General features: G+C 48.0%; 1 protein-coding gene across 1 annotated transcript in view; it reads left to right on the forward strand.

Moving 5' to 3' along the window:
- LOC8042723 (adenylate cyclase type 2) overlaps window positions 1-25,084 on the forward strand; it is a gene marked incomplete at its 5' end in the record, with an annotated part of 364,499 nt that extends 339,415 nt beyond the window's left edge. Inside the window, 2 exon segments of the mRNA XM_042291471.1 lie at window positions 24,892-25,003; window positions 25,076-25,084. Of these exon segments, the coding sequence (XP_042147405.1) occupies window positions 24,892-25,003; window positions 25,076-25,084 (121 nt within the window).
- Window positions 25,085-25,296: the final 212 nt, after the last annotated feature.

Raw genomic sequence — 25,296 nt, forward strand, 5'->3', positions numbered from 1 at the left:
GGCTTTTTTTTTTGTTTGTTTCGCACACCATCTGTTCTGCATGCCCGTTAGTTGCAGAATGGTATGGTGCACTAATGTGATGCCTGATGCCGTTTTTTTTTTTTTTTCTTCAAAAACTTGTTTATTTTGTTTGAAGCAAGATTTGCGCGTTATCAGAGAAAAGTATTTTCGGTAGGGCAAAAGTAGGAAAAAGAGACCGTAGAACGTCACTGACGTGTTTGGACGTTGTGGCAGGCATCGTGTAAACTTCCAGCCACTTACAGTATGCATCGCCCATGACACCGCAGATGCGGATACCTTTCGCCACCCACCGATTGAATAGTGGATCGTTTTCAGTTACCGCTCATTCACACTGGAAGCGGATCCGCGTTCGCAAAGCGGTTGCGAACGCGGTTGTATAAAGATCCAGTGCAATTGCACGCGCACTTGATGTCATCGAGTGCGCGTGCAATTGCACTGGATCTTTATACAACCGCGTTCGCAACCGCTTCGCGAACGCGGATCCGCTCCCAGTGTGAATGAGCGGTTACTGTTCATGATGGCGTTGGGCTCAAGGAAGACTTCGAGTCTCTCCAGAAAGTTAGCCCAGGTGCCAGGACTTTTGTCGAAAGCGGTAAGTGTTCGAAACGTCGACGACGTCGGTAGCCACGTGTTGTGCTTGACACTGGACACTTACCATTCGCTGAGAAGAAACTTGCTTGTTCGTCTGCCGCGAGTCGTCCGATATCAGGTCATCACCGCAACACCATCTCCCGACGAAGACGCATGTCCATAGTTAGCAATCACGTGAACTTATAAATTCCCGAACGCTCATAATTTGCCGTCGCTAAGCGCCGTTCATTCAGAGCGTCATCATTGCAAATAAACGTCTTGCTATTCCTTCTGATGGTTTTCATCATATTCCTCCTTCCAACATTATGTGTGTCGTTACTTCCGAAAATATTGCAACGCGTTTGTTTTCTGGGAATCCCCCCCCCCCCCCCCCCTTCCCCCTATAATGTAACAACCTTTACAACATCTTCCGGACCCCGTGAAACACAGTATTTCGTGACGTTATTTTAGTCGTCATTAAAATGGTGAGGTAAGTACCGTAAATCGCGAAGCAGTTTACTTGATGTCCGCTTCCACTGGTGTCTTGGAAGATTGAGTCTACTGAGCGTGCATTCCTGCAGAATAAATTTTCATTGATAGAATATTAACACGTCAATCAACATTTGATTCCTTCTTGGTAAGATTTATTGCGAAAGCCCGTTACAACCGCCGAACCGCATCTCCCTATATCAGAGAACAATTATTACCCAGCCTGACATTCTCGCATACATCCGTTTGATGGGCCACGCTACTTGAGCTAGCTGAGCACAGCTGGCAGCGGCGCGAGCAAGGCCAAGAGGGGAACGTGATGGTGCTCGAGCCATCCCACTGTGAACCAAGGTTTCGGCCACCCCACGGGTGCGTGTCGTCATCTATTGGTTGAACTAACGCCTTGTTCAAGATGGCTGCCGTGGGACCGCAGCCTTAAGGGTTGGAGCTGACTTCATAACGATCGCAGCCTCCGTTCCAGCAAGGGGTGTCGCGAACCGGCCGAGGTTCGAGTTGGACCAGGTTCGACTTTTTCGAACTTTTAGTGAACAGTTCGACGAACCTTGTACTGTGGTTCGACTCGTGTCCGCATGCGCGACAGGCTGACCAGTTGGCTTTGGATTGGATGGTGATGGCTAAGGGATGAATTATGGGCAGCGGTGATTGGTTATTCCAGTTAATACAGTACAAAACATTAAGTTAAATTATTCAGTGATTAGAATTGGTTTCTTTTAATTTCAACTGTTCATAAAATAAAAAAACCCTTTGCATAAAAAAAAACAAAATTCTCCACACCTAGACATGCTTGTATCAAGATCTGGCCACACTGTCCACAAAGTCGAACCGGTCGAATCTGGTGAAAAGTTCGAAGGCTCGTCAAACCGGTTCGACCCAGTCGAACCTCGAAAGTTCGACATAAAAATCCGGTCGACAAACGTTCGCGAAACCCTAGTTCCAGCTAGAAGTGTCGCGAACCGGCCGAGGTTCGAATTCAACCAGGTTCGACTTTTTCGACCTTTTAGTGGAAATTTCGACGAACCTTGTATTGAGGTTCGACTCGTGTGCGCATGCGCGACAGGCTGTCCAGTTGGCTTCGAATTGGATGGTGATGGCTAAGGCATGAATTAAGGGCACCGCTGTTTGACTATTTCAGTTAATACAGTACAAAAAAAAATTAAGTTATTATCTTCTGCAGTGATTAGAATTGGTTTCTTTTAATTGCAACTGTTCAAAAATAAAATAACCCTTTGCATAAAAAAAAAAATTTCTCCAAACCTAGACTTGCTTGTATCAAGGTCTGGCTACACTGTTCACAAAGTCAAACCGGTCGATTCTGGTGAAAAGTTTTGAAGGTTCGTCGAACCCCGAAAGTTCGACCTAAAAATTCGGTTCGACAAAAGTTCGCGACACCCCTAGTTCTCGTTCTAGCACGTCGTGGAAGCCAGCGCTGCAACGAGCACAGCAGGCATTGTTGATGCAATGGCCATGCGGCTTACTTACTTTCCTTCTTGTTTCCATTCTTTTGTGAGCGTTTATATTTTCAGTTCGGTTTTGACTGGGATGAAAATAGCACGTGCTAAAAACGTTTCCGAAGACAAAAAGTTCATTCTGTTTTTCTTTTTTTTTAAATTCTTGCATTATTTAAAACAATTGTTTTTCTTTCACAAGAGACGCTTGGCAACATTGTACGACAAGAAAGTTGGAGTCTGAGTTTGCGAGGCGCTAATTTCTGCGATGCGAACCTGCCGTTTTTGCCTTGTGTCGTCTGCAGCTCTCGTGTTCCCGTGTTGGAGTGCATAGCTAACGTTCGCGCGCTCGACGGGGTGAGTCTGTGCGTGGACCTGGACTTGTCTGAGAAGAGTTCTAACGAGCCGGTGCCGCTGTTACTGGATTGGGTTTCGTCGTCCAAGAAGTTTTTCTCTGCCTTCTCCTACTTTACACTGAGAACGTCTTGTTCACGGTTTGTGTGCGCTCGGTGGTTGAATGATTCTAATTGAGCTGTCTTCGGTCGTGAGAGTGCACTGTCACAGCCGTTGATGTGCGTCGTAATTAGTGTATGTAGCTTTAGGACTAAGAAAAAAAAATGTTTTGGCATTCTACGAGTCTTTCTGAATTGGCTTACATCTTCCCCAAAAACGCGAGCATTCGTCATGTGAGCACTACAAAAACTAAGATGCGAGCTGCACGCGGTATTAATTTTGCATGCATTTCTGTCGCGCAGCACGCGAAAGGAGTGCAGCTGCCGTCTTACTCACCGTCAATTACAGCCTTCGTTCGCCGCGGGAGACGGCAAGAAAGCACTCTCGCCGACGGCGACTGCGTTCGTTTTAAAGGCTGAACCGCATATAAGTGATTTAGCGACAGACGAGGCGAGCGACGGCGACAGCGACGAGCCACAGAGAATTCTCACTGTCGCCCGTCAGGTCCCTCGGTTTTTTTTTGTTTTTTTTTTATTTCTAATAAACTTCGCTCATCGCCTTGGTTGCTTATTCCTGTCGCTTCCATGTGGTTTGCCTCGTCGCGCAACTGACCTAGCGACTGCGAAGCGGGTCGCCGTCGCTTGTCTCGTCGCTCGCCGGCTGCTATGCGGGGAAGCGAAGATATGGATGCTGAGAACTGGTGTGGGAGGTTGTTTTACCGACTGTCGCAAATAAGTTTCGTGTTTAACTTCGTTTTCTGCTAAGAGATATAAGCCTTGAATCATTTGAAAACTTTCTTGAGGAAGGATACTGGTGCGAAAAGAGCACTATGTTTGCAAACTTATTCACTGACGTGCTGATACACATCAAGTTTGCGCACTCAAATGGTCAGTATAAAAGACGCATGGGCAGGCAAGGGAGGTTGCGATTAGAGTAAGCGTGTCACGTATGCTTGTCGTATTTGTATGTGATCTGTGTTGAGTGCATTGCGTCAATTGTGTGCTGAAAATGTGGGCGTGCAAGATGTTTATCTACTTGGAAATGTAGAAGAATTGGAATAAACTACTGTAAACGACTTATTTATCGCGGGCTCAATATTTCGCGATTGAGGTAAAAGTTGAAGCTTTGGAATAATTCGCGGGTTCAAATTTTCGCGACGCGGTGGGATCCCAATGTAAATTCCAATGTGTTTACATATTGCCGGAATTTTTTCGCGGGACCTATTTTCCACGAATTGTAGGTGATTCGCAAAATTCGCGAAAATTAAGTCGTTTACAGTATATATAATCGGCTTTTTTGTGTGTGTACGTTTAATTGGACGGTGACTAGCGCCACCTGGATTACTGATTTCCAGTTTTAATTTTTGTTGCGCCTGCCATCTGGTGGTAAGTGGCATAACCACACACCTTTTTTTTCACCGGAAATCACGTCAATAGTTGCGTTTCCGGTCTTCTCTCGGGAGGTAGCGCGAGTTACTAGCTAGAAGTAGTAAAATACAGGGGTTCTATTTTGAGGCTAGTAACAGTCGCAAGCTTCTTGACCTAGTAACCGGTACTATACTCGCGGTCATCTTTCTGTGGCAATCCGAGGAGAGGATGAAAGCGCGTGTACACCGGTTGGTGCACCCTCTCCCCTAGCATTGACTGCATTGCCACAGAAAGCTGACCGCGAGTATAGCTTGACCGTTACTACCTGCGGTTACTAGGTACTTAGTAACATATGTGACAAGCGGTTATTAGCTCTTACCTAGTAAATACTACTAGCTTTTTTTTAAGAGTGCCTGACGTCACGGAAGAGTCATACACTCTTTCCACCTCAACAAGATGGCCACACGCTCTCTCCAGCTCAACGTGATGCCCAAGCCGATGCACCTCCCCTCCACGAACCCAAAATGCCGAGAGAAAAGAAGCAAAAAGGAGGTGACTACCCACTAAATCGCGTGTCGTGCCGTCAATATTGCTAAAAAAAAAAATTTTTTTTTCGCGTAAGGGTTATTTTTTAGACGCGTGTCCCAATCGGTTTGTCTAAAAAAAAATGTGTTTTTTTTTGCTTTTGAGTGGCCGTTTGAGGCAAATGAGCTACTTTATTGACCCTTTGCAGCAGCTGTGCATGGAGGCCGCCATAACTGACCTTCAGTTTTTGTTTCCTCTTATTTCGTTAATTTCACTTCATCATTACCATAGCAGGCCAGGTTATTTCCATATTAGATTCAACTGTGTTCTTTCCTAAAGCATCGGCCTTTGTAGAGGATCGTCAACTACCGTTTCAGTTGCTCGGCATTTCGGTAAGACAAGAGTAGGTCAGCAATGGCGGCTGTAATTTGGCGCGTGTGTAAAGCGTCTATAAAAGAAAACCATTTGAAGGATGCGGTGACCTTTAATTTTGATTACATGTCATGTTTAATCACTTCCATCCCACGCGTGACGTCAAGTTTCACGTGAGCGTTGTGGGTGGTTTGTTTTTCCCGCGCGAGGTCATGCGGCTGTAACCCCATGACCCTATCGACAAATCAGGATTTTCGCGACTTTTCTGGCACGCCACCGAGGCCTGGCGCGACACGAACTCCTTAAAGGGTAACGGCAAAAAAAAATAATGTTTTCTTAAAGCCTAATTAAGACAAGCATGTCAAAAAACAAATATTCCGCGAAAAGAAAACCTTTTTAGCGATATTTACGCCACAGAACGTAATTTCGTCGGAGTCACAACCTCTCCACATTTTTAACTTCCGCTCTTTCGACCAGCGCGGAGGTGAAGAACGCCCCGCCCCTCGCTCTTGGATTTGCTCTTGGATTGACTTGACTGCAGGGTAGAAAAGCCTACGCAGCGTCTCGACTCCCGGTACGTCTTGTGTGCGTACCACAGCCTTTTGTAACTTCTGTGGTCTGTGCAACTAGTAACGATGGTTCTGTGAGAAATGCACGCAAAAGAGACCCTGCTAATTGAATGGTTAGCTTCTTGGCCGCTGCGAGCAACTGGGCTGCGGCCATACGAAGATATGCCGCGGAGGACGGCTGCCAGCAACGAAGACGGCGCACCACCTGAGCCTCTCGTGCCTTCGGCGCGCTCGGTAGAAAAAGCGTTGGGACCGCCCCGTGTCTCAGTTGCGGACATTCGGTGCACCCGCTGCGAATCTCGAAGGCCTCCGAAGCGAAAGGACGAGAGCATACCTGGACACGTCTGTCGCTACGCGATCGCCCGAATGCCTCCAACCAGTGGCGGTCCTAAGGGGGGGTGGGGGGGGGCAAAGGGGGCGACCGCCCTCCCCCCCTCCCGAATCGATCGCTTTTTATAATTCTTTTATCTTACAGTCAAGCAAAAAGAGAGCACAGTCGGTCTTGATTGGAGGATCTGTGAGCTCGGACGATGTCTTCACATAGGGACGTAGGGAAGGAGACCCCTTTAAGAAGAGCAGACTCACTGGAGCGTGTGTGCTCTCTGAAATCTAATTTCGCCAAAATGATTATGGTGTAAATAGACCCTTGGCCGTTAGCTGCCAACTGTAGTATTTAAATGTTTCGCTAGTTCTTTACACAGTACCTAGATGGCGCCACTGTTACACCGACCGCATCGGACGTTTCTCCTTTTGCATTATTCTGAATCGTTCACCGACTTAGTTTCTTCTCATGACGTGTACAGTTTGCCAAGTGTGAATGAGGTTTTAAAAATTACTTCATTACTTCAATTATTGCTCATTTTCACTAGAAACCTGACACTGCACTTTTTACATTTGTTATATAAAACCCCAGTCCTACGACACCTTTCAATGGAAGGTAGTAACATTTGTGAATAAATAAAAAAAAAGTATATATAATGTTGTACGATTGTGCATGTGTCGAATGTATTCAGCGCTAAAGCTATATTGCGAGCAAAGGTTTACATGTTGCGCATTTTCGACTTGCAAAAAGTGTGACTAATAAAAAAAAAATCTTTATTCACAAAAAAGTGTGATGTCTCTTTTTTTGTTATTTAAGCAGCAATTTCGCCGCCCCCCCCCCCCCCCCCCTCCCCCCTAAAACCAATGTCTGGGACCGCCACTGCCTCCAACCAAACAGCATTCAACTTGCCATCTTCCGGGGCGACATGGCTGCAGGAAGACTCGCTGTCGCGATCATTAATCTGGCAGCACTTTACAGAACACGGCGCCGTTTTACAGGAACAGACATCTAAAAAAAGAAAAAACAACACTCGCACGCCCAAGCAAAAAAAGAAAAAAAAAAGAACGCTTAGAAAGCAATTAAAGTGCGTTACGAAAACAAAGAGAACACCTCAAGAAAACGAAAGTAACAAACCGCGCTATGAAAGCCGAAACCCCGCGTCGCTTCCTATCACAAACACCTGCACTCTAAGAAATGCCTGCGCGTCTTCTCACCCGCAAAACACTCAAAGAGCGAATCTCTGCGATCTAGGAAATCAGCTCATCGTATGATGAGGTGGAACATCCGTCTAGGACCTAAGACTGCACTCTGCGCTGTGGGACTGCTCAATGCAAAAGGTTATGCTTGCATTGCGTTGGGTAATGCCACAGCGCCGACTTATAATTTCGGGGTTTTAACAGATGTTTCGCCTCATCATTCGCTGAGCTGATCTCCTAGATCGCAGAGATTCGCTCTTTGAGTGTTTTGCGGGTAAGTAAAAGCGCAGGCCTTTCTTAGAGTGTGAGACAGCTGTTAAACACAGACTACTTACTTCAGGCAGTCTCACTCAAGCACCTGGGTCAACAAGAAGAAACACTGATCACTTAGGCGAAACGATTAGTCGAGGTAGGCGAGACAGGCGGGAGTAGAGACAGCGGCGGCCAAGCTTTTGTTGGTTATTTTATGAATCTAAATGGAATTGCCCAACTAGTAAACTTTTTGTAAAGAATAATAGCTCTCATTACATGGGTTATTCTTTAAACGTAAATATATGCTGCTCACAAGGAAATTGGAACATATCACAAAGATTTAACAACCAAAATCTACGCTGTCAGTCACTCTCTTAGTTAATGAGAAGAGTTGCTATCGCACGTCACTCCGTGACGTGTTACAGCCACTCCGTAACGTATAATACCAGCTTTGTGGCGCGCGATTTAAAACGGACGAAATAGCAGCAAACAAATATCTGTCTCGAGCAATAAATATTGCTGTAGTCTTTTCTTTCTTTTTTCTCGCGAAAACATTGTTTTGTGACATGCTTGTCCCAATTTGGTTGTTTAAAAAGAAATAGGTTCTTCTTTGCGTTTATTCTTTAAAGCTATCGCCATAATATACCGCGTCACAAATGGACATTGCGATGTAGCACAAAGCAATACCCTTCACCTCAAGCTCACGTCACGCAGTGTTACAGCGTAGCCGTCATTTTAGGCCGAAACCCTTATTTGGCTGCGTAATTCACCTTTATTTTTACGTCTATCGCAGTGACTGGCTCTGTGAGTACTCTACCGGGAAGAAGATGCACGGGCATTTTTTGGGGTGTACTACGTGGAAAGAGACGTTCTTAAGCTCTGTCACAAGTGCATTTTGGCCATGGCTGCGAACACCGTCTTTTTTTATTTTAATACCATACCTCGAAGTGGCCGGACAGAGCATTGTACGAGACTATATTAGGGCTTGCAGGTCTTTGTTCCTCCCGTCCTGTGAAGGAAAACAACACGTCAGGGCGGTTTTTTCTTTTTTTGTTTTTTTTTCTTGGGGAAAGGGGGGGGGGGGGGGGTCTAAGTGGTATGATTGGTTAGTTTATGCGCTTTACAAATACGTTTGATTATGGACATTCGATTTTATATTAGACTTCACCGGCCTCTAACAGACATTATTGAATTTGATATGGTTTCGAGCGGCGCCCAGAAATGCGTCGTCACGGCGCTCGCGCGCTCGCTATCTTTGTGGATTTGCAATGAGCGGCTAAACCGATCCCGCACAGGAGAGAGAGCAGGATCGCAGCCTAATCACACTGAATGATTGGTCGAGCAGGAGATAGCAAACGCATAAAGACGATGACGATGCACTTTTGGCGCTGCCTGATTGGCTCCCTCAAATCGTAATGTCGGCTGCGGTCGGACCTAAAATAAAATGGCGTTTTGTCAAAAAAAAAAAAAATTTTAGGGAACCATTTTTGCAAATTCGATACGGTACGATGGGCCCTCCGGTACGAAGTGCGCATGCGCGCTACCGTAGAAGACCCGCATATGCGCAGTTCGTACAGGAGGGCCCATGGTTCCGTTTGGAGTGTGCAAGAACAGTTCCCTAATAGTATATTCGGCTGGTCACTTTCGAGCACTCCAATCATCGGAGTCATAGCTACCAGATTCCGGAGCGCCTCCGCATCGGAGCGAGAGAATCGGCGCGCCCAGCGAACGCTCTTCAACTTTTCAGAGCGGCAAGCCGAGCGGATAGAGGGTGGCGTGCGCCACTAGAGGACGGCGCGAGCCGCCGAACTTTTGTTCTTTGGAATCAAAAGGTTGAGCAGCATTCAGTGATCCATCCATTCGTAAAGCCTTGAAAAATGGCAACCGTCAACGCGGACGCTGATAAGGTCATCGCAAGCCAGCCGTGCCAAGCGGAAGTTCCTGCGAAACTATAAAAAAAGACAACATTACAGCTTGAAAACTCTCGTACTTTTGTACTTACCGCTTTGTCCGAGTAGGTTCGCACTGTAGAAACATAAGCCTTGACCTTGGTCACCGTACAAGGCAACGTTGGTACAAGGCAACGTTGGTACAAGGCAACGTTAAGTACAAGGTGCGTCAAACAACTCGGCAAACTTCGCTTCGCAAACACGGTCCTCGTCGTCGTAGTCCGAGCTGCTGGTATGTCGCTGTCTGCTAGCTTCGCCAGAAGCACTGGCGGTGCCACCATTAACATTAAACGTCTTCGTTTCAACGACATTTCACCTCAATTCGGGGAGCACAACACAACGGTGACGGCGTCGAGACTGACGGCTGTTTTTCGCAGCCCTCTTTTTTCGGACTAGCTGCGTTCTCGCCGTCCGCTTCCGACACAAAAGCAAAATGGCGGAATGGCTGGAGTCACGTGACCGCTCGGCAGCCAGATCTCTCGCGCGCTCCCACTTCCAAGTCAGAGCGCCTCAAACCGCTCCGATTCGGAGGCCGGCGAGAGTCGGAGCTTCGAGAGCGCTCCGAAAGAACCAGGTGAATATACTTGGAGCGCCTGGCAGCGACCAGCCGAATGCACACCGGCTTTTCAGAGCGCTCCAAGAGGCCGAAAAACGACCAATCGAATATACCATAAAACTCTAATATTGCATGGAAAACGTTGTACGAACTAACTACTCCCGGTCTTCTGAATTTCCTGCAATAATGCTCTAGCTTCTGAATTTTTTTTTTTTTTATTATTTGTTGCTTTGATAACAATTAGTCGTCTTTTGTAAAGCCGTAATACTACGATCCTGTACACTCGCTCAACAGCTTTTGTTGTAAGGCATATACGCGATTATAAAAAAAGAAAAGAAAACATCAACTGCATTCGGTTTTAAGACCCAATTAACCTCTTAATTACGAAATTTAAACCCTCGTAATTGAAAGGTTTCCCTTCCAGCTGCCATCCTCCAGGCGTATAAGGTTTTCCTGCTGCGTCGGAATATTCTCTTTCAACCTTTCGACGGTGTCTTTAAGATTATGGACAGCATCCTTATTGTTCTTTGCCGACTCTTCGATTTGTGATATTTTGTTTTAGCTTCATCTATTATTAATGAGAGCTTATATCTACGAGAGCTTATATTTTTTTAATACCTTTACAGCATCGCAATTTTTTTAATTTTTGTTTTCAAGCCACACTTTTTATTCTTGCTGTTTGGCTTGGGTCAGCCTCGACGTCCTCAGAAGGGACTAAAACCATCCTATTAATCATCACAAAGCTATAATGCAAAACGCTATTAGAGTATGACAAAATAATAAATTATCTACAGTAACCTGAATGGTGAGCAGCAAATGAACCTCAGCGGATTTGATTCCTGTTGAGCTGTTGCTCTTATTAAAACCGGTCTATAACGGTAAGCTTAATATAACACCTCTATCGACGACCCACGTTGTTGCGCCCGCTGCGTTACGCCAGAGCGATTTACGGATGTCGGTAGTTGGCGCCAATATATGACTTTCTGAAGCTTGTACTCATTTAACCTGCAGTGACAATTGATGGAAAACACGGGCTCAACAGCCTTATCTCCTCATGGTGAAAAGAAGTGGCATTTGAGCCGACGACATTTCGGTGTAGCTGCGGTGTTCACCGGTGCCCAGCAAGTAAAAAGGCTTCCGGAGATCTTCGATAACTGCGGGCGCAAATAACCCACATAGAAGGTTCACCTTGCATAAACAAAGAAGCAGCATTATCCTGCCTAAGACCATTCCATCAGACTGTATTGCACGTCTTCAGGTCAAACTCTAGAAGAGTTGTTCGAAACATTAGCTCTACCGGTCTCTGCCAATTACAACGAAGCTTCACTACTTGCTGCACTTCATGCAGAGGTTGAGGCATTGCATATTGCAATTATGGGAATTTACTCTGGAGCAAAAGAGCCCTACTTCAACGCAATTGCTTCAAGTTCATGAAACTAGCACGCCGTCTGCTGAATATTTGGCGCACGTCACCACTCTTCCAAGTTTACGAGATGTGTGGAATGGGTTCAGAAAGCTCTATTCAAACAAGAAGTTTGGTCGTGGTGAAGGAGACCAACCTTTAAGGAGAAAATCAGGCTGCTCTCACTTTCATCATGGCAGAAGCCACCCTTTGCTTTTTCTGCTAGTGTCGAGGACTGCTGGTATAGTCCGAGAGATGCGTTCATCTCTGGATTTCGGCCAGAATCCAAGCTTCCTGCGAGTAGAGAGGCTGCTAGTGAGGAACGAAATAGTCCTCCTTTTCTAACGGCCCAGCATCAAATCATGCTTATAGGGATCGAACTTGCAGTCGAAGGTAAAGCAGAAAACACGTGAGCGGTGAAAGTGGGCGGTGCACCGCGATGCTTTATCTGTATCGACAAGACCCGAGCAACGCGGTGCCGCGCGGAAGTGACGTAGGAACACCAGCACCGGTTGCTATCGATATTGGGGTGCGCCGCCGCGCGGCGCCCGTTTTCATCGCTCACGTTTACCCTGATTAAGAAAATACATGCAACAAAATCAAAATAAAAAGTACAACATTGAAGACCCGGTATATCACAGATATAGATGCACAATCAATAGTTCTAAACAATACAGAGAGGAATGCCAAAAGTTACCAAAGGTCTTAAAGTACTGTATCCCATTCCACCCCACCCTGTTTCTTGAGGGTACCATCTCAAATCACGTGAAGGTGTTTTAGCTTTTCGTCAAAAATATAGGATCGTTTTTCGGACTTTATTTCAGCGTCTGTTATAGCGCACAATTGCTAGTGTTTTAATGCACTTGCTTTGGCGTACTATAACCGTCTTGCGCTATAAGCCCAGCAGCCAACAACGACAACGGAATGTCACAAATTTAATTGCCTAGAGTCAGCTTCACGCTCGAACAGCCAACCGTAATAGGAAGTTTAGAGAAGCGCCTCAAAATCAATGACAGGATCGATCGACCCGCGAGTCTGTGTTCTCGTTGTGGAACGCCGCCAGGCTGGTCGGAACAGTTGCCAATATGGCTTTGTTTGCAGTGTTCCGCTTCAAAGGCGCAAAAGCCATTTTCATTTCGGAAAATGACTGAACAGCATGAGAGCAGTTGGTAAACACGCGAGTGTGCGTCTTTTACTATGTAAATTGTGATAGGGAAAGTAAGAAAATTACAGGAAATGTGGGAATAGTTTCAGCTCGCCAAGGACGGAAACGAGAGAAAGGTAGAACTTTTAAAAGTGTGATGTGTTCATTTTGCCTCAAGGTTTAAAGGTACTTGATTTTGGACTTAGGGGCCTCTTTGAGTTTCACGCCTTGACTAAAAAACGCGACCTATAAAAGACGCAACAATGGCAAGAAAAATTTTGAACTCCAGCTTTTGTTCGCTTAACTTTTTTTAGTAATACTATTTACATGTGTCAGTTCTTTCGGGGCTAAGGTATCAGCATTCGTTTTAGGTGCATTACGGATCGTATTGCTGGTTGGGATATAGTTACTGCTATATTGATTAACATAGAGCTGTATTTACCGAGCCGGTAATGAAAATCACTTGTATAATAACTTACACTACAAATGAAAGTGAAGGATAGCATATCACCGATCAAATGCCAGAGTTTCATAATACAATTTTCTACGTGACTTCGAAATCAAAACTATGTTGCTGAGGTTTAAATAGCAAAATTGGTTTATTACTGGACCAACAGTTCAATTCTGTTTTTATTACTATATGCAAATTTAATTGACACCGATTTGGTCGTTTCTATTTGACTTTCGTTTAAAACCAACCTTCAAAACCTCAAAACTACGTGCAGTCTTACAAACCTTGACGCATTCAGACGAGCGCGCGACTCTCAGATAGCCAGCCCCAGAAAGGTCGAGGGCCAACGCAGGGGGGGGGGGGGGGGGGGGATTAAAATATTTGGAAGAGAGGTCTTGTGCTCTATGCTCTTCGTAAACTAGCAGCTTTGCCGACCTCTGTAGCTTTGCTCGATTTATATGACTTCTTCCGGCCCAAACTTGGTGCAATAACCAGAATTAAATTGGCACCGCCCCCCAACGTGTTCGCACATTTAATTGAACAAGAGAGCACGCACACTGTCGTTCCCCTTGCTCAATTCACTCAGGAAATAAACAAGGTTAACATGACTAAAAGAAAACCCTTAATACGACAGTTCTTCCTTTCCAGACAATTATTACAAAAGCAGTTTCAGAAATTACTTGTATTTTAATGGTGATATTTTTTTGAAAGTGATAATCTCCAGCTCATAGCTTTATTTTTGACAGGTGCTCTTAATGATCGTGAGTTCGCGATCCGAAATGCGTTCTTCAACGAAGAGCTCGTGCTTGCAGCAGCATAATTGTTGTTCAGGTCATTTACATGACAAAAAGCTGAGAAGCAAACAATAAAGCTAAACCCAGGGCAAATAAACATAGCTAAGAATGCTCTATGTAAACACATTAAATGCTTTACGTTTCGAGCGGGAAACGATCGGCGAGATGAGATCACAATGGCGCATGCCATTTCTACCGCATACAAATGGAAACGGGGACTCGCAGCCGTTTGCCTGCGGGCCGCGGGTTTCAGAATCCTGGTCTAGAATGAGGCGTTTTCGGTTTCTCAATTTATTTCTTATTTCGGCGTACTTTTTTTAAATTTTTTTATCTTGAAAGCATAATTTCCGTTTTCTTTTTTAATTAATTATTTAACATATATATGTTCGCACGTTTTTTTTGTTTTTCGGTGATAGGGGAGTATAAATTCGTTCACACCAACAAAAACCGTATACTGCGTTTCTTTTGCTTGTCTTTTGTCAGCGATTGGCGAATAGTTACAAAGGACTGTGTTTAGCACAGTGCTGTCGTGAGGAATGTGCAGCTGCCATTTGAAGGGGGACAATCCGGAATCTATGCGATTGGGCCTAAGATGTAAGCACACAAATTCGTAATATAGCATTTGTGTGTCACAATACCGTTTACTGTCTTGTATTATATTGCCGCGCCCAGGGCTGAGAAAGCAACGCTCAGTCACGGACCTCCAGAAAGTTCTCGTTTATTCATGTACCGCATGTAACTTCTATCATTTATTCCTGCTTTTGTTTTCTAGAAAGTGCGTGTTCATTCTCGCCCGATCACGCGACGCTCGAGCCGCTTTCGCCGAATCTTCGAGATAGCGACGCACTCTAGATAAAAGGCCGCCCGCGACCTTGTCGAGTTTTTTTCGCCTCAGCGTTCGACCTTGCTGCTTCGCCGCCTTCGACGCCCGCGACGCTCTGTTGTTATTTTTCTATTTCCTTTTATTTTTGGCACAAGTTCGCCACATTAAACGTCTATTTCTTTCTGTGTATTTATTGTTTCTTTTGGTCAGCACCCGTGACATTTTGGTGGAGGTGCGGGGTACCGCATGCCCCTGCCGCGTACCCCTCCGAGGGCCCGCAGTCCAAGTCCGACGCCTAGCCCACGAAGAACCAACGAAAGCACTTCCGAGATCCGGTTCAGTCGTCGCACCCAAGGCCTACACCCGGAATTCGGACCTCTGCCGCCCAAGACTAAGCAGCCAACGAGACCAACGATGGACAGCCAGTCGTCGCAGAACCCGTCCACCGCCAGCGTCGTCGTCCTGCCCGTCGCACCCCGGACTCCGACGCCTTTCCACGGGGAGATCCACGAAGACATCGAAGACTGGCTGCGACACTACGAACGTGTAGCCCGCCACAACGGATGGACGACTGAGCAGTGCCTCCACAACCTTTACTTCTCGCTTGAAGGCACTGCGAGGCACTGGTTTGAAAACCACGAAGCCTCCTTCCCCACATGGGGGTCCTGCGTCGCCGAACTCAAACGAACATTCATTAACCACCATCGTCGCCAGCGAGCAGAGGACCTGCTTCAATCAAGGGTGCAGGGCCCCAATGAAAGCCTGACCAGCTTTGTAGAGGATGTTCTGCGTCTAAGTGCCCGAGCAGACCCGGAGGCCGCTGAGGAAAAGAAACTTCGAATCCTCATGCGAGGCGTCAAGGCAGAAATTTTTGGAGGCCTGGTTCGCAATCCCCCGATGACCGTCGATGCATTTGTGAGTGAAGCCACGAACATCGAGCGCGCACTGACGGCCCGAGCAAGCCACTACCACCGACTCGCCGGCGCGCCTACTTCTCCAACCGTCGCAGCTACACTTCCGGACCTGAGCACCACCGGTGTCGACAGCCTTCGGGATATCGTCCGGGGTATCGTCCGGGAAGAGCTCCGGAAGATTCTACCTGCTGCAGATCGCCCAGCCTCACTCTCACTCGCCGACGTCGTCCGAGAGGAAGTTCACCGAGCTTTCCATCCCGAGGTTGCCGTCACCGCAGCAGCACAGCAGGAGCCAGCCGTAAGCTACGCCGAAATGCTCCGCCGAGCACCATCAGCACCGCGTCCGTACATGGCGCCTCCCCGACGTGTGCTTCCAGAGCCGCAGCATTCCCGACGCCAGGAGGATCGGGCACGCGTTCGTCCAGAACAAGTTGCGCCAAGGAAGACCGACGTGTGGAGGACGGCTGATCGACGCCCGTTGTGCTACCACTGCGGGGAAGCCGACCATACCTACCGACGATGCCCCTACCGCCAGCTCGGCCTACGAGGGTTCGCGCCCAACGACCCTCGACCACGTCTTGGAGAGCGACCTCGGGACATCGAGGACTACCTCCGCCGCTCTTCAACTCCTGAGTCGTCTCCCCGCCGAGTATTCCGTTCGCCATCTCCCCGACGCTCGCCATCGCCCTTCCGCCGGTCTCGCCGAGACAGCCTGTCACCCATTGCGTCCCGTCGGGAAAACTAGGCGCGGCAATGCCGGGAGGTGGTGTTGCCGAAGACGAACGATGCCAAGATCCTCCAAGATCGTCGGAGCTCTCCCACTCTAACGCCGCAACGCCCCGAAACGACGTTTCTGTAACAGTGTCGAATAACCTCAACGTTATCATCGACGGCCACGACGCGACAGCACTCGTCGACACCGGAGCGGATTACTCCGTTTTGAGTGGGAGACTCTCTCGTCGCCTTCGGAAAGTTACGACGTCGTGGGATGGACCACAGATACGAACCGCCGGCGGACACCTCATCACGCCTGTCGGCAGGTGCACTGCTCGCGTTGAGATCCACGGTGAAACCTGCCCTGTCAAGTTCGTCGTTCTGCAAGACTGTTCGAGAGACGTCATTCTCGGAATGGACTTTTTGTGTGAATACGGCGCCATCATCGACCTTGGGGAGAACAAGCTGACGCTTCGGAAACCTGTTCCCTCGGCGGAAGATCCCAAAGCGACGTTAGCTGCAGTGCGAGTCCTTACCAGCCACGTAAACCTGCCGCCGCTGTCCAGTGTCTTTGTCCCCGTCGGGACCGACGAAGCCACCTGCGGGATAGCACTGTTGGAAGGAAGCGTCCAACTTCTCCTTGGACGAGGGATTGGTATTGCAAGAGGCGTAACCGAGCTCCAGGACGGGCGTACCGTAGCCCTTGTCACCAACTTCCGGCAAGAGTCGCAGCGCCTTACAAAGGGTACAGCTGTGGGCTACGTCGAGGAAATTCACGACTCGGCCGCCATCGCCGTGATCTCAGAAGACGCCTCTCCGACGCACCACAAGGGAACCACGCCGTCAAAGCTCGACATCGACCCATCCCTCCCAGGCCCACAACGACGACAGCTGACTGACGTTCTCGCTGAGTTCAGTGAGTGCTTCGCCACATCGTCAAGGCTACGCCAAACAGCGGTTGCGAAGCATCGAATTGTTACTGACGATGACGTGCCCCCTATTCATCAGTCGCCGTACCGAGTTTCGGTGAAGGAGAGGGAAACCATCCAGAAACAAGTTCAAGAAATGCTTGACGACGATATTATTCAGCCTTCAAGCAGTCCGTGGGCCTCTCCAGTCGTGCTGGTGAAGAAGAAAGACGGAACCCTTAGGTTCTGCGTGGACTACAGGCGGCTGAACGCTGTTACAAAGAAAGATGTCTATCCGCTTCCCCGCATAGATGACACCCTCGACCGTTTACGCCACACCCGGTACTTTTCGTCGATGGACTTCAAGAGTGGCTACTGGCAGATTGAGGTCGATGAACGGGACCGCGAGAAGACTGCCTTTGTCACGCCCGATGGACTTTACGAGTTCAAGGTGATGCCCTTCGGACTCTGTACGGCGCCGGCAGCTTTCCAGCGGGTCATGGATACTGTACTAACGGGACTGAAGTGGCAGAGCTGCCTCGTTTACCTGGATGACGTCGTCGTTTTTTCGCACGACTTCGACGAGCACTTGAAACGGCTTAGGGCCGTGCTCCAAGCCATCAAGACCGCAGGGCTCACACTCAAGCCAACGAAGTGCCGCTTCGCCTACGCCGAACTTAAGTTCCTTGGTCATGTCGTTAGTAGCGAAGGAGTACGCCCTGACCCCGCGAAGACATCCGCCGTAGCCGAATTCCCTCGACCATCGGACAAGAAGGCCATCCGCAGATTCCTGGGGCTGTGCGCGTACTACAGGCGCTTCGTTCAAGATTTCGCAAAAATTTCGGCGCCCCTCACACATCTTACGAAAGACGCCGTGAAGTTTCACTGGGCAGAAGAACAAGAACGGGCGTTCGACGAACTGAAACAAAGACTTCAGACACCTCCGATCCTCGGACATTTCGACCAGCACGCCGAAACCGAAATTCACACGGACGCAAGTAACTCCGGCCTTGGTGCGGTATTGGTACAGCTACAGGAAGGCACGGAGCGAGTTATTGCCTACGCAAGTCGGACACTGTCAAAAGCGGAGAAAAATTACTCCACGACGGAAAAAGAATGTCTCGCGGTTGTATGGGCGATCACAAAGTTTCGTCCGTACATATACGGGAACCCGTTCCGGGTGGTCACAGACCACCACTCGCTCTGTTGGCTTGCAAACCTCAAAGACCCTTCAGGACGCCTGGCTCGATGGAGTCTTCGACTGCAAGAATTTGACATGACCGTAGTCTACAAGTCAGGACGGAAACATAGCGACGCCGACTGCTTGTCCAGAGCCCCCGTCGAAACGCCAGACTGTACCGACGTGGATGATGACAAGTGTTTCCTAGGTGCCGTGGACACCAACGACATGGCAGGACTTCAACGAGACGATCCGGAGCTCCGCGCCCTGATTGAGCATCTAGAAGGACGAGGAAGTACCGTTTCTCGTGTCTTTTCACGAGTCCTGCCGACCTTCGCTATTCGAAGAGGTGTACTTTATAAGAAAAATTTTGGAACCAGTAATTCGTCGTCGCTTCTGGTAGTCCCCACCAGCCTTCGAGAAGAGATTCTTCAAGCCTGCCACGACGACCCAACTTCAGGACACCTCGGTTACAGCCGAACACTAGCCCGAATACGTGAAAAATACTACTGGCCCAAGCTGCCGAAAACCGTCCATCTCTACACGCGATCGTGCCATGAGTGCCAGCGACGCAAGAAACCGCCGTCAAAGCCAGCAGGTCGCCTTCAGCCGATTCCCCCTCCAACCAAACCGTTCCAGCAAATTGGAATGGATTTGCTGGGCCCTTTTCCACCGTCGACCCTGGGAAACCGCTGGATAATCGTCGCCACAGATTATCTTACGCGTTACGCCGAGGCGAAAGCCCTTCCTTCGGGGACTGCTGTCGAAGTCGCGAAGTTCTTCATCGAGTCCATCGTCCTCCGGCATGGCGCCCCCGAAGTCCTGATCACAGACCGAGGGTCATCGTTCATGGCGCAGTTAACCCAGGAGATCCTTCGTCTAAGCCAGACGGACCACCGTCGGACAACTGCATACCATCCGCAGACAAACGGGTTGACGGAGCGGCTCAACAAGACCATCGCCGACATGATCTCCATGTACGTCGACGTGGAGCACAAGACATGGGACGAGGTATTGCCATACGTCACATTTGCCTACAATACGGCCGTACAAGAGACCACAAGAGTGACGCCCTTCCAGCTGGTGTATGGCCGGAAGGTGACGACTATGCTAGACTCTATGTTGCCGCACGATCCAGTCGACGACGGAAGCGATGACGCCCAGGTGGTTGCTCAACGGGCAGAAGAGGTCCGCCAACTGGCAAGACTACGAATTCAAGACCAGCAACATGTCGACGCCGGCCGATACAATCTTCGCCGGCGTGACGCCCACTATCAACCCGGAGACCGGGTATGGGTGTGGACACCAATACGGCGCCGCGGTCTCAGCGAGAAGCTTCTCAAGCGCTACTTTGGACCCTACAAGGTGCTTCGCCGTCTCGGGGACTTAAACTACGAAGTCCTTCCCGACGGAACCCGCCCATCTGCAAGACGTCAGCCGCGACCCGAGGTAGTGCACGTCGTCCGGCTGAAGCCGTATTACGAACGATAGGACTCTCCACTCTCGTCGACGAGTGAACTGTGGACTGTGAACTCCGGCTAGCAATTCTGCTGTCCTTTTGTTTTTTTGTTTTCCGTTTTTGTGCTGCATCGGGACGATGCACTTTTAAAGGGGGGGATAATGCCGCGCCCATGGCTGAGAAAGCAACGCTCAGTCACGGACCTCCAGAAAGTTCTCGTTTATTCATGTACCGCATGTAACTTCTATCATTTATTCCTGCTTTTGTTTTCTAGAAAGTGCGTGTTCATTCTCGCCCGATCACGCGACGCTCGAGCCGCTTTCGCCGAATCTTCGAGATAGCGACGCACTCTAGATAAGAGGCCGCCCGCGACCTTGTCGAGTTTTTTTCGCCTCAGCGTTTGACCTTGCTGCTTCGCCGCCTTCGACGCCCGCGACGCTCTGTTGTTATTTTTCTATTTCCTTTTATTTTGGTACAAGTTCGCCACATTAAACGTCTATTTCTTTCTGTGTATTTATTGTTTCTTTTGGTCAGCACCCGTGACAATATTGACGAAACACGCACGGACAACTACAGGCGATGCAGGTATCGACGTGTGCACTCCCCTGCCCAAAAAGAACATAGCAAAGAACGTTGAATTCCACTTGTAATCTATATCGCAGTTACTTTACATCATTACACAAATCCACATACGATGTTTCTAAAGCGCTTTTTTATATATAGTTTTTTTTTTTTATTTTCGAAGATTTGTTTTGAAAAAAGCCATGAAAGCTACACTTATGTGGTTTGTGCGAGTTAGTTATAGGGCAATATGTGGGTGGATAATGTTTGCGATAAGTCGGCTAATTAATTAAAATTTACTAATTAACTTTTAATTAGTGAAAATAGACATATGGTTCCAATTAGAAACTTGCTGAGCGTCGTCCAAAACCCCTGAATTAGTCATTTTGAGGAAGACTTTCAGCGCGTGAGAAGCGTAGTAGTGCACTAAAGTTACCACTCGTGGAGCAGGTACAAGGCTAGAGGTTTCGGTAAGGCGCCCGCGCAATTTTTGTGTCTCTTATCTAGCCCCAGCCTTGTACCTGCTCCACGAGTGGTAACTTCAGCGCATTACTGCGGTTCTCACGCGCCCAAAGTGAAAATGAGTGATTTAGGGGTTTTGGACGACGCTCAGCAAGTTTCTAATTGAACCATGTCTATTTTCACTAATTGAAAAGTTAATTAGTGAATTTTAATTAATTAGCCAACTTGTCGCAAAGACTAGCCTCTCACATAATGTCCCCCTGGGCGTATAACTCAATCGCATAAACCACATAAGTGCAGCTTTCACGGTTTTTTTTAAACAAATCTGAAAAAAAAGTGGTATATATTAATGCGTGCTCGGTTATTTTTTCTGTTTGTGACAGTCAAGTTAGGGAGAGACAGTCAAGTTACACTCATGACAATATGAAGATCATTTGCGGCATATAATCGGCTCTAGATCACGTGACCGCTTGTTCTGGCTTGAGCTAAAGGGACCATGAAATTATTTTTAGAGCGCAGCTCTTAGGCGCCCGTTTGCAACTTAAGCGGCGTCGCCGTCGTCGTCGGCGTCAGCGTAATCGCGAACCCCCCCCCCCCCTCTCCCCCGAGGACCTCGGGAGGACCTCGGGTTCCTTCGGGAGAACCTTGAGAGAACCTTGGGTTCCTTCGGGAGGACCTCGGGTACCTCGGTGACCTCGGGGAGGGGGGGTCATGTGACTCCCCCCCCCAAGGTCACGTGACCCCCTCCCCGAGGTCAAGTGACCCCCCAAGGTCACATGACCTCCCCCGTCAGTACCCTTCCCTCCTCATCGAGAGCTGCGCTCTAATTCGGCGTTACAGGGAGTTGTAAACGGCTTTCACCTTTTGACTTATTTTTCTTCAACTCAAAAGCGAAGTGAGAAGTAACGTGATCGTGACGTGCTTTGGCACCAAAGGCGTTGACTTCAAACTTTCCACCGTGCCTTTTAAGCACACCATAGAACTTGTCGTTCCCAAGTGATTATAAGCACCATCACGCCACTCATTGGCCACAAACGCGAATTCAAATATTCGTCGACGGGTTCACTGTTGACGAGCGCATACGTCCGAGTGACGCAGTTCTCGTGTCCAGCGCGTGAGCTGGGTGCGACTGACTTGCTCGAGCGCGGCGGGTGCATCACAGTGAAGAGACAGAACGTTTGAAGGAAAAAAGGTACGAAATAGTCCGCTACATTTTCAGATGTTCGTACCAAAAAGAAGGCTTTATGCTTTCTACGCTCGTGTACTAAAATTATTTTCGCGCACTAAACAATGTACGATCAGTAAAATTCTAATTGATCCCAGCCGAAAATTTATTTTATGGTCCCTTTAAAAAAGTCAACTCTACACGTTTTCTTTTTTACTTGATTCGCGACTGCTATTGCACGGCACCTCGATTAGAACCCTTGCGTCTAATGCAATGACAGGGGCAAAAATCTAACGCGTGTTTTATATTTTATGAATATCCAGGAATACGTCTAAGCGGTATTTACTGAAAGTACAAATGTGATTCCGTCGCTCTTTTAACAAAAGAAACTTTTCATGGGTCGTACGCTGCAGATTGACGCTACCGCGGGCGCGTACTGAGTCGGCTCTTGAAGTGGTGTAAGAAGCTCCCGCTAGTAATGCAAAGCTTGTGCGTACGATCTACACATTTTACAGGATCTGCAATAAACACTGCACTGCCGAAAACATGACCAATGTGCCCCGCGTGCCTCGGTTGAGATGGCTTCGCGGCTATTGAAGCTTGCCCAGCTTAGTGACTTCGATTTATTAGCTTATACCTTGTGCCCCGAAGGAAAAAACAAACAAAAACACAGTTTTTGAATGGGAACCTAACACTTTGGGTCCCCGGTGCAGCTTGGGGCATCGCACTGCGCAAGCGCAGAAGTTCTGCGCATGCGCAACGTGGCAGTCCAAGCTGTTTGGGAGACCCAAAGCGTTGAGGCCACTATTCTAAAACTCTATAATGCCTGGTTTCGCTAAAGGTTCCTCCCCTTTGCCTGGGGAGAGAGGAAGACGTTTTCTTCCTCTTTTCTAGTCGCTTCTACTTGAGGGCCCGTCGATAAAAGGAAGCAAGCTGCGGTTATTGTCTCTTTCCTCCTTTTCTGCCCCCTGTTCGCGGCGTGGAGCTCAAGGGCCACGCCGAAATTCTCCAACGTGACAGCCAGGGCCGTAACAGCTGTAGCGTCCTTGCATTTAGTGACGTACTGCTTGGTATAGACGGCAACTGCGGTGATAAAACCGCTGGAGGTCCTGCCAGCGGCTTTCTTAGTCGGCGTGTGCGAAAGAAGAGGTCGCGGCCGGAAGGTGCCGGCGAGAGACGCGACGGGAGACGCGGTTTGAAAGGCCGCAGGAGAAGAGGACGGCATCGATCTCCGGTTTTTCTTCCGAAGCCGCACCGCTGGCGTGTCCCGGATCGCGGTTAACACTCACTTCGACGGTGGGTGGTCGCAGCTGATCGCTTCCGGGTCCCCATTTTGTAGGCGCGTTAATATTTATGTCGCTGTGAACGAAAACGCGATCGACTCCCAGCTGAGTTGAAGAAGGTTTTGTCTTTAGATCGCGGCTCGTGATCTCAGGCACAGCGCGCGCAATTCACTATTGCCGGCATGCAGCGTCTCCTTCGTTGCCCGGGGATCCCGTACCCCTTACAAAAATTATCAATGAGTTTTTATTACGTTTCGAATGTATTCTTATAAAATATTATACGCGGCTTGCGTTTGACGCAAGCCATATGTTGCTTGCGTGTGTAATTTCTACTCGTTGCTGAGGGAAACAAGCCCGATGGGGATAAATGTATGCTACAGAAGGTAGAGAAATCCGCGGCAAGGCCACCCCAACGGCCGTTGATGAGATGTTAGTGCGATAGTGCGAGCCATGGCTTCATATAGGCTCTGCACTAAAGATATGCCTGTGCTTCTGTTTTAGAGTAGACTGCGACAACTTTTTTTTTATCCTGCTTTAATCGTCAACCTACGATCCTTTTTGTTGCTTTTTTCTGCTCGTCCGTTGCTGTCGATACAAGCTCCTCTGCGTCAAAAATTTAAGTGAACAGAATTCAAAAGTTCTTTCGGTAGCATTTTTCATTTAAAAAGGCCATGAAACGATATTTATACTTTCGCTATATACTACTTAGAAACACACCCTAAACTTAATAACCGAATAAACTTGCCTTGGTTTTCTTTCTAATCAAAGACAGTCGCAAAAAAAAAAAAAGAGAAATATGATTTTTTTTTTATTTTTGTTTGGCGACCTTTTTTTGACTAGAAAGGAAACCAAGGCAAGTTTTCTACTTTGCCAACCCGAGCCACGCGCTGGGGTTGGCAAAGTAGAAAACGCGTGCCGAGCTCCAGGAATTGTTAGATTTCGGTTTCCCCATCACCGTAATGCTGGGACACGAGCCACTACCCCAGTGTCCGCCGAGGCATTGATTGTCACAAGCCGAAGTCGAGCGCTCACGCAGTTCTCGTGTCCGATCCATAGGTCGCACTCGATTGCTGACAGGCAGGTAGTTTTGATGCCACAATTACGTCATCAAGTTTTGTGACGACAAGACCGAAAAAATAGTCCCCTTTTATCCTCGCAGTTTCACCGAGACAAAGAAGCTTCTGAATCAGTGCTGGTTTGTGCTAGTATAGACCTTTGCATCACTAATCAACGCGGCGAAAAATGCTGAGTCGCTGAACTGTGGACCCATGCGTAACGTCTGATTTACCGCACAACAGAGCAACAGCGCATGCTCAGATGGCGTCCCACAGCCGAGCAGACAAAAATGGCAGCACGCGGAAGGCGATTTCAGCGAAGGTCCATAGTGGGACCAGTACGCCTCTGCAAAGTCATGAACATTACAACCCGATACCTTTTCATGACCCCTCTAATATCGCATCCCGAGTTTAAATGTATAAGGGTGGAACAGTTATTGATCTTCATTCCACGCTCTTTTCTACGCAGTATCCTGTATGCCGACATCGTTAACTTCACCAGGCTTTCTGAGCAGCTCTCGGCTTCGGATCTTGTGCAAGCCCTGAACGAACTCTTCGGTCGCTTCGACCAGATTGCTCAGGTAAGAGAGCTTTGTTTTCACCCAACGTTTGCTGTGCGGCCAAACCAAACATTTGTCTTTAAATTAACGTAGGTCTGGTAAGACTGTTGATCACCTTCATTCGACCTAATATATATATTCACCCATTAATTGGGATAAAATTTTTATTATATTAGGTACGCTCTTTTATTTTCAAATAATTAAAAATAAAACCTAGCGATGTTTTATTATTCCCTGTCGTAATGTGCGCGGCACACTAAATTAATCGGAGTATAGCCATTTTCACTAGGCCAAACAGAGGTGCTAGAAGGGGA

Source organism: Ixodes scapularis, unplaced genomic scaffold, assembly GCF_016920785.2.
Source record: "Ixodes scapularis isolate PalLabHiFi unplaced genomic scaffold, ASM1692078v2 PGA_scaffold2__306_contigs__length_199485367, whole genome shotgun sequence".
Lineage (NCBI taxonomy): Eukaryota > Metazoa > Arthropoda > Arachnida > Ixodida > Ixodidae > Ixodes > Ixodes scapularis.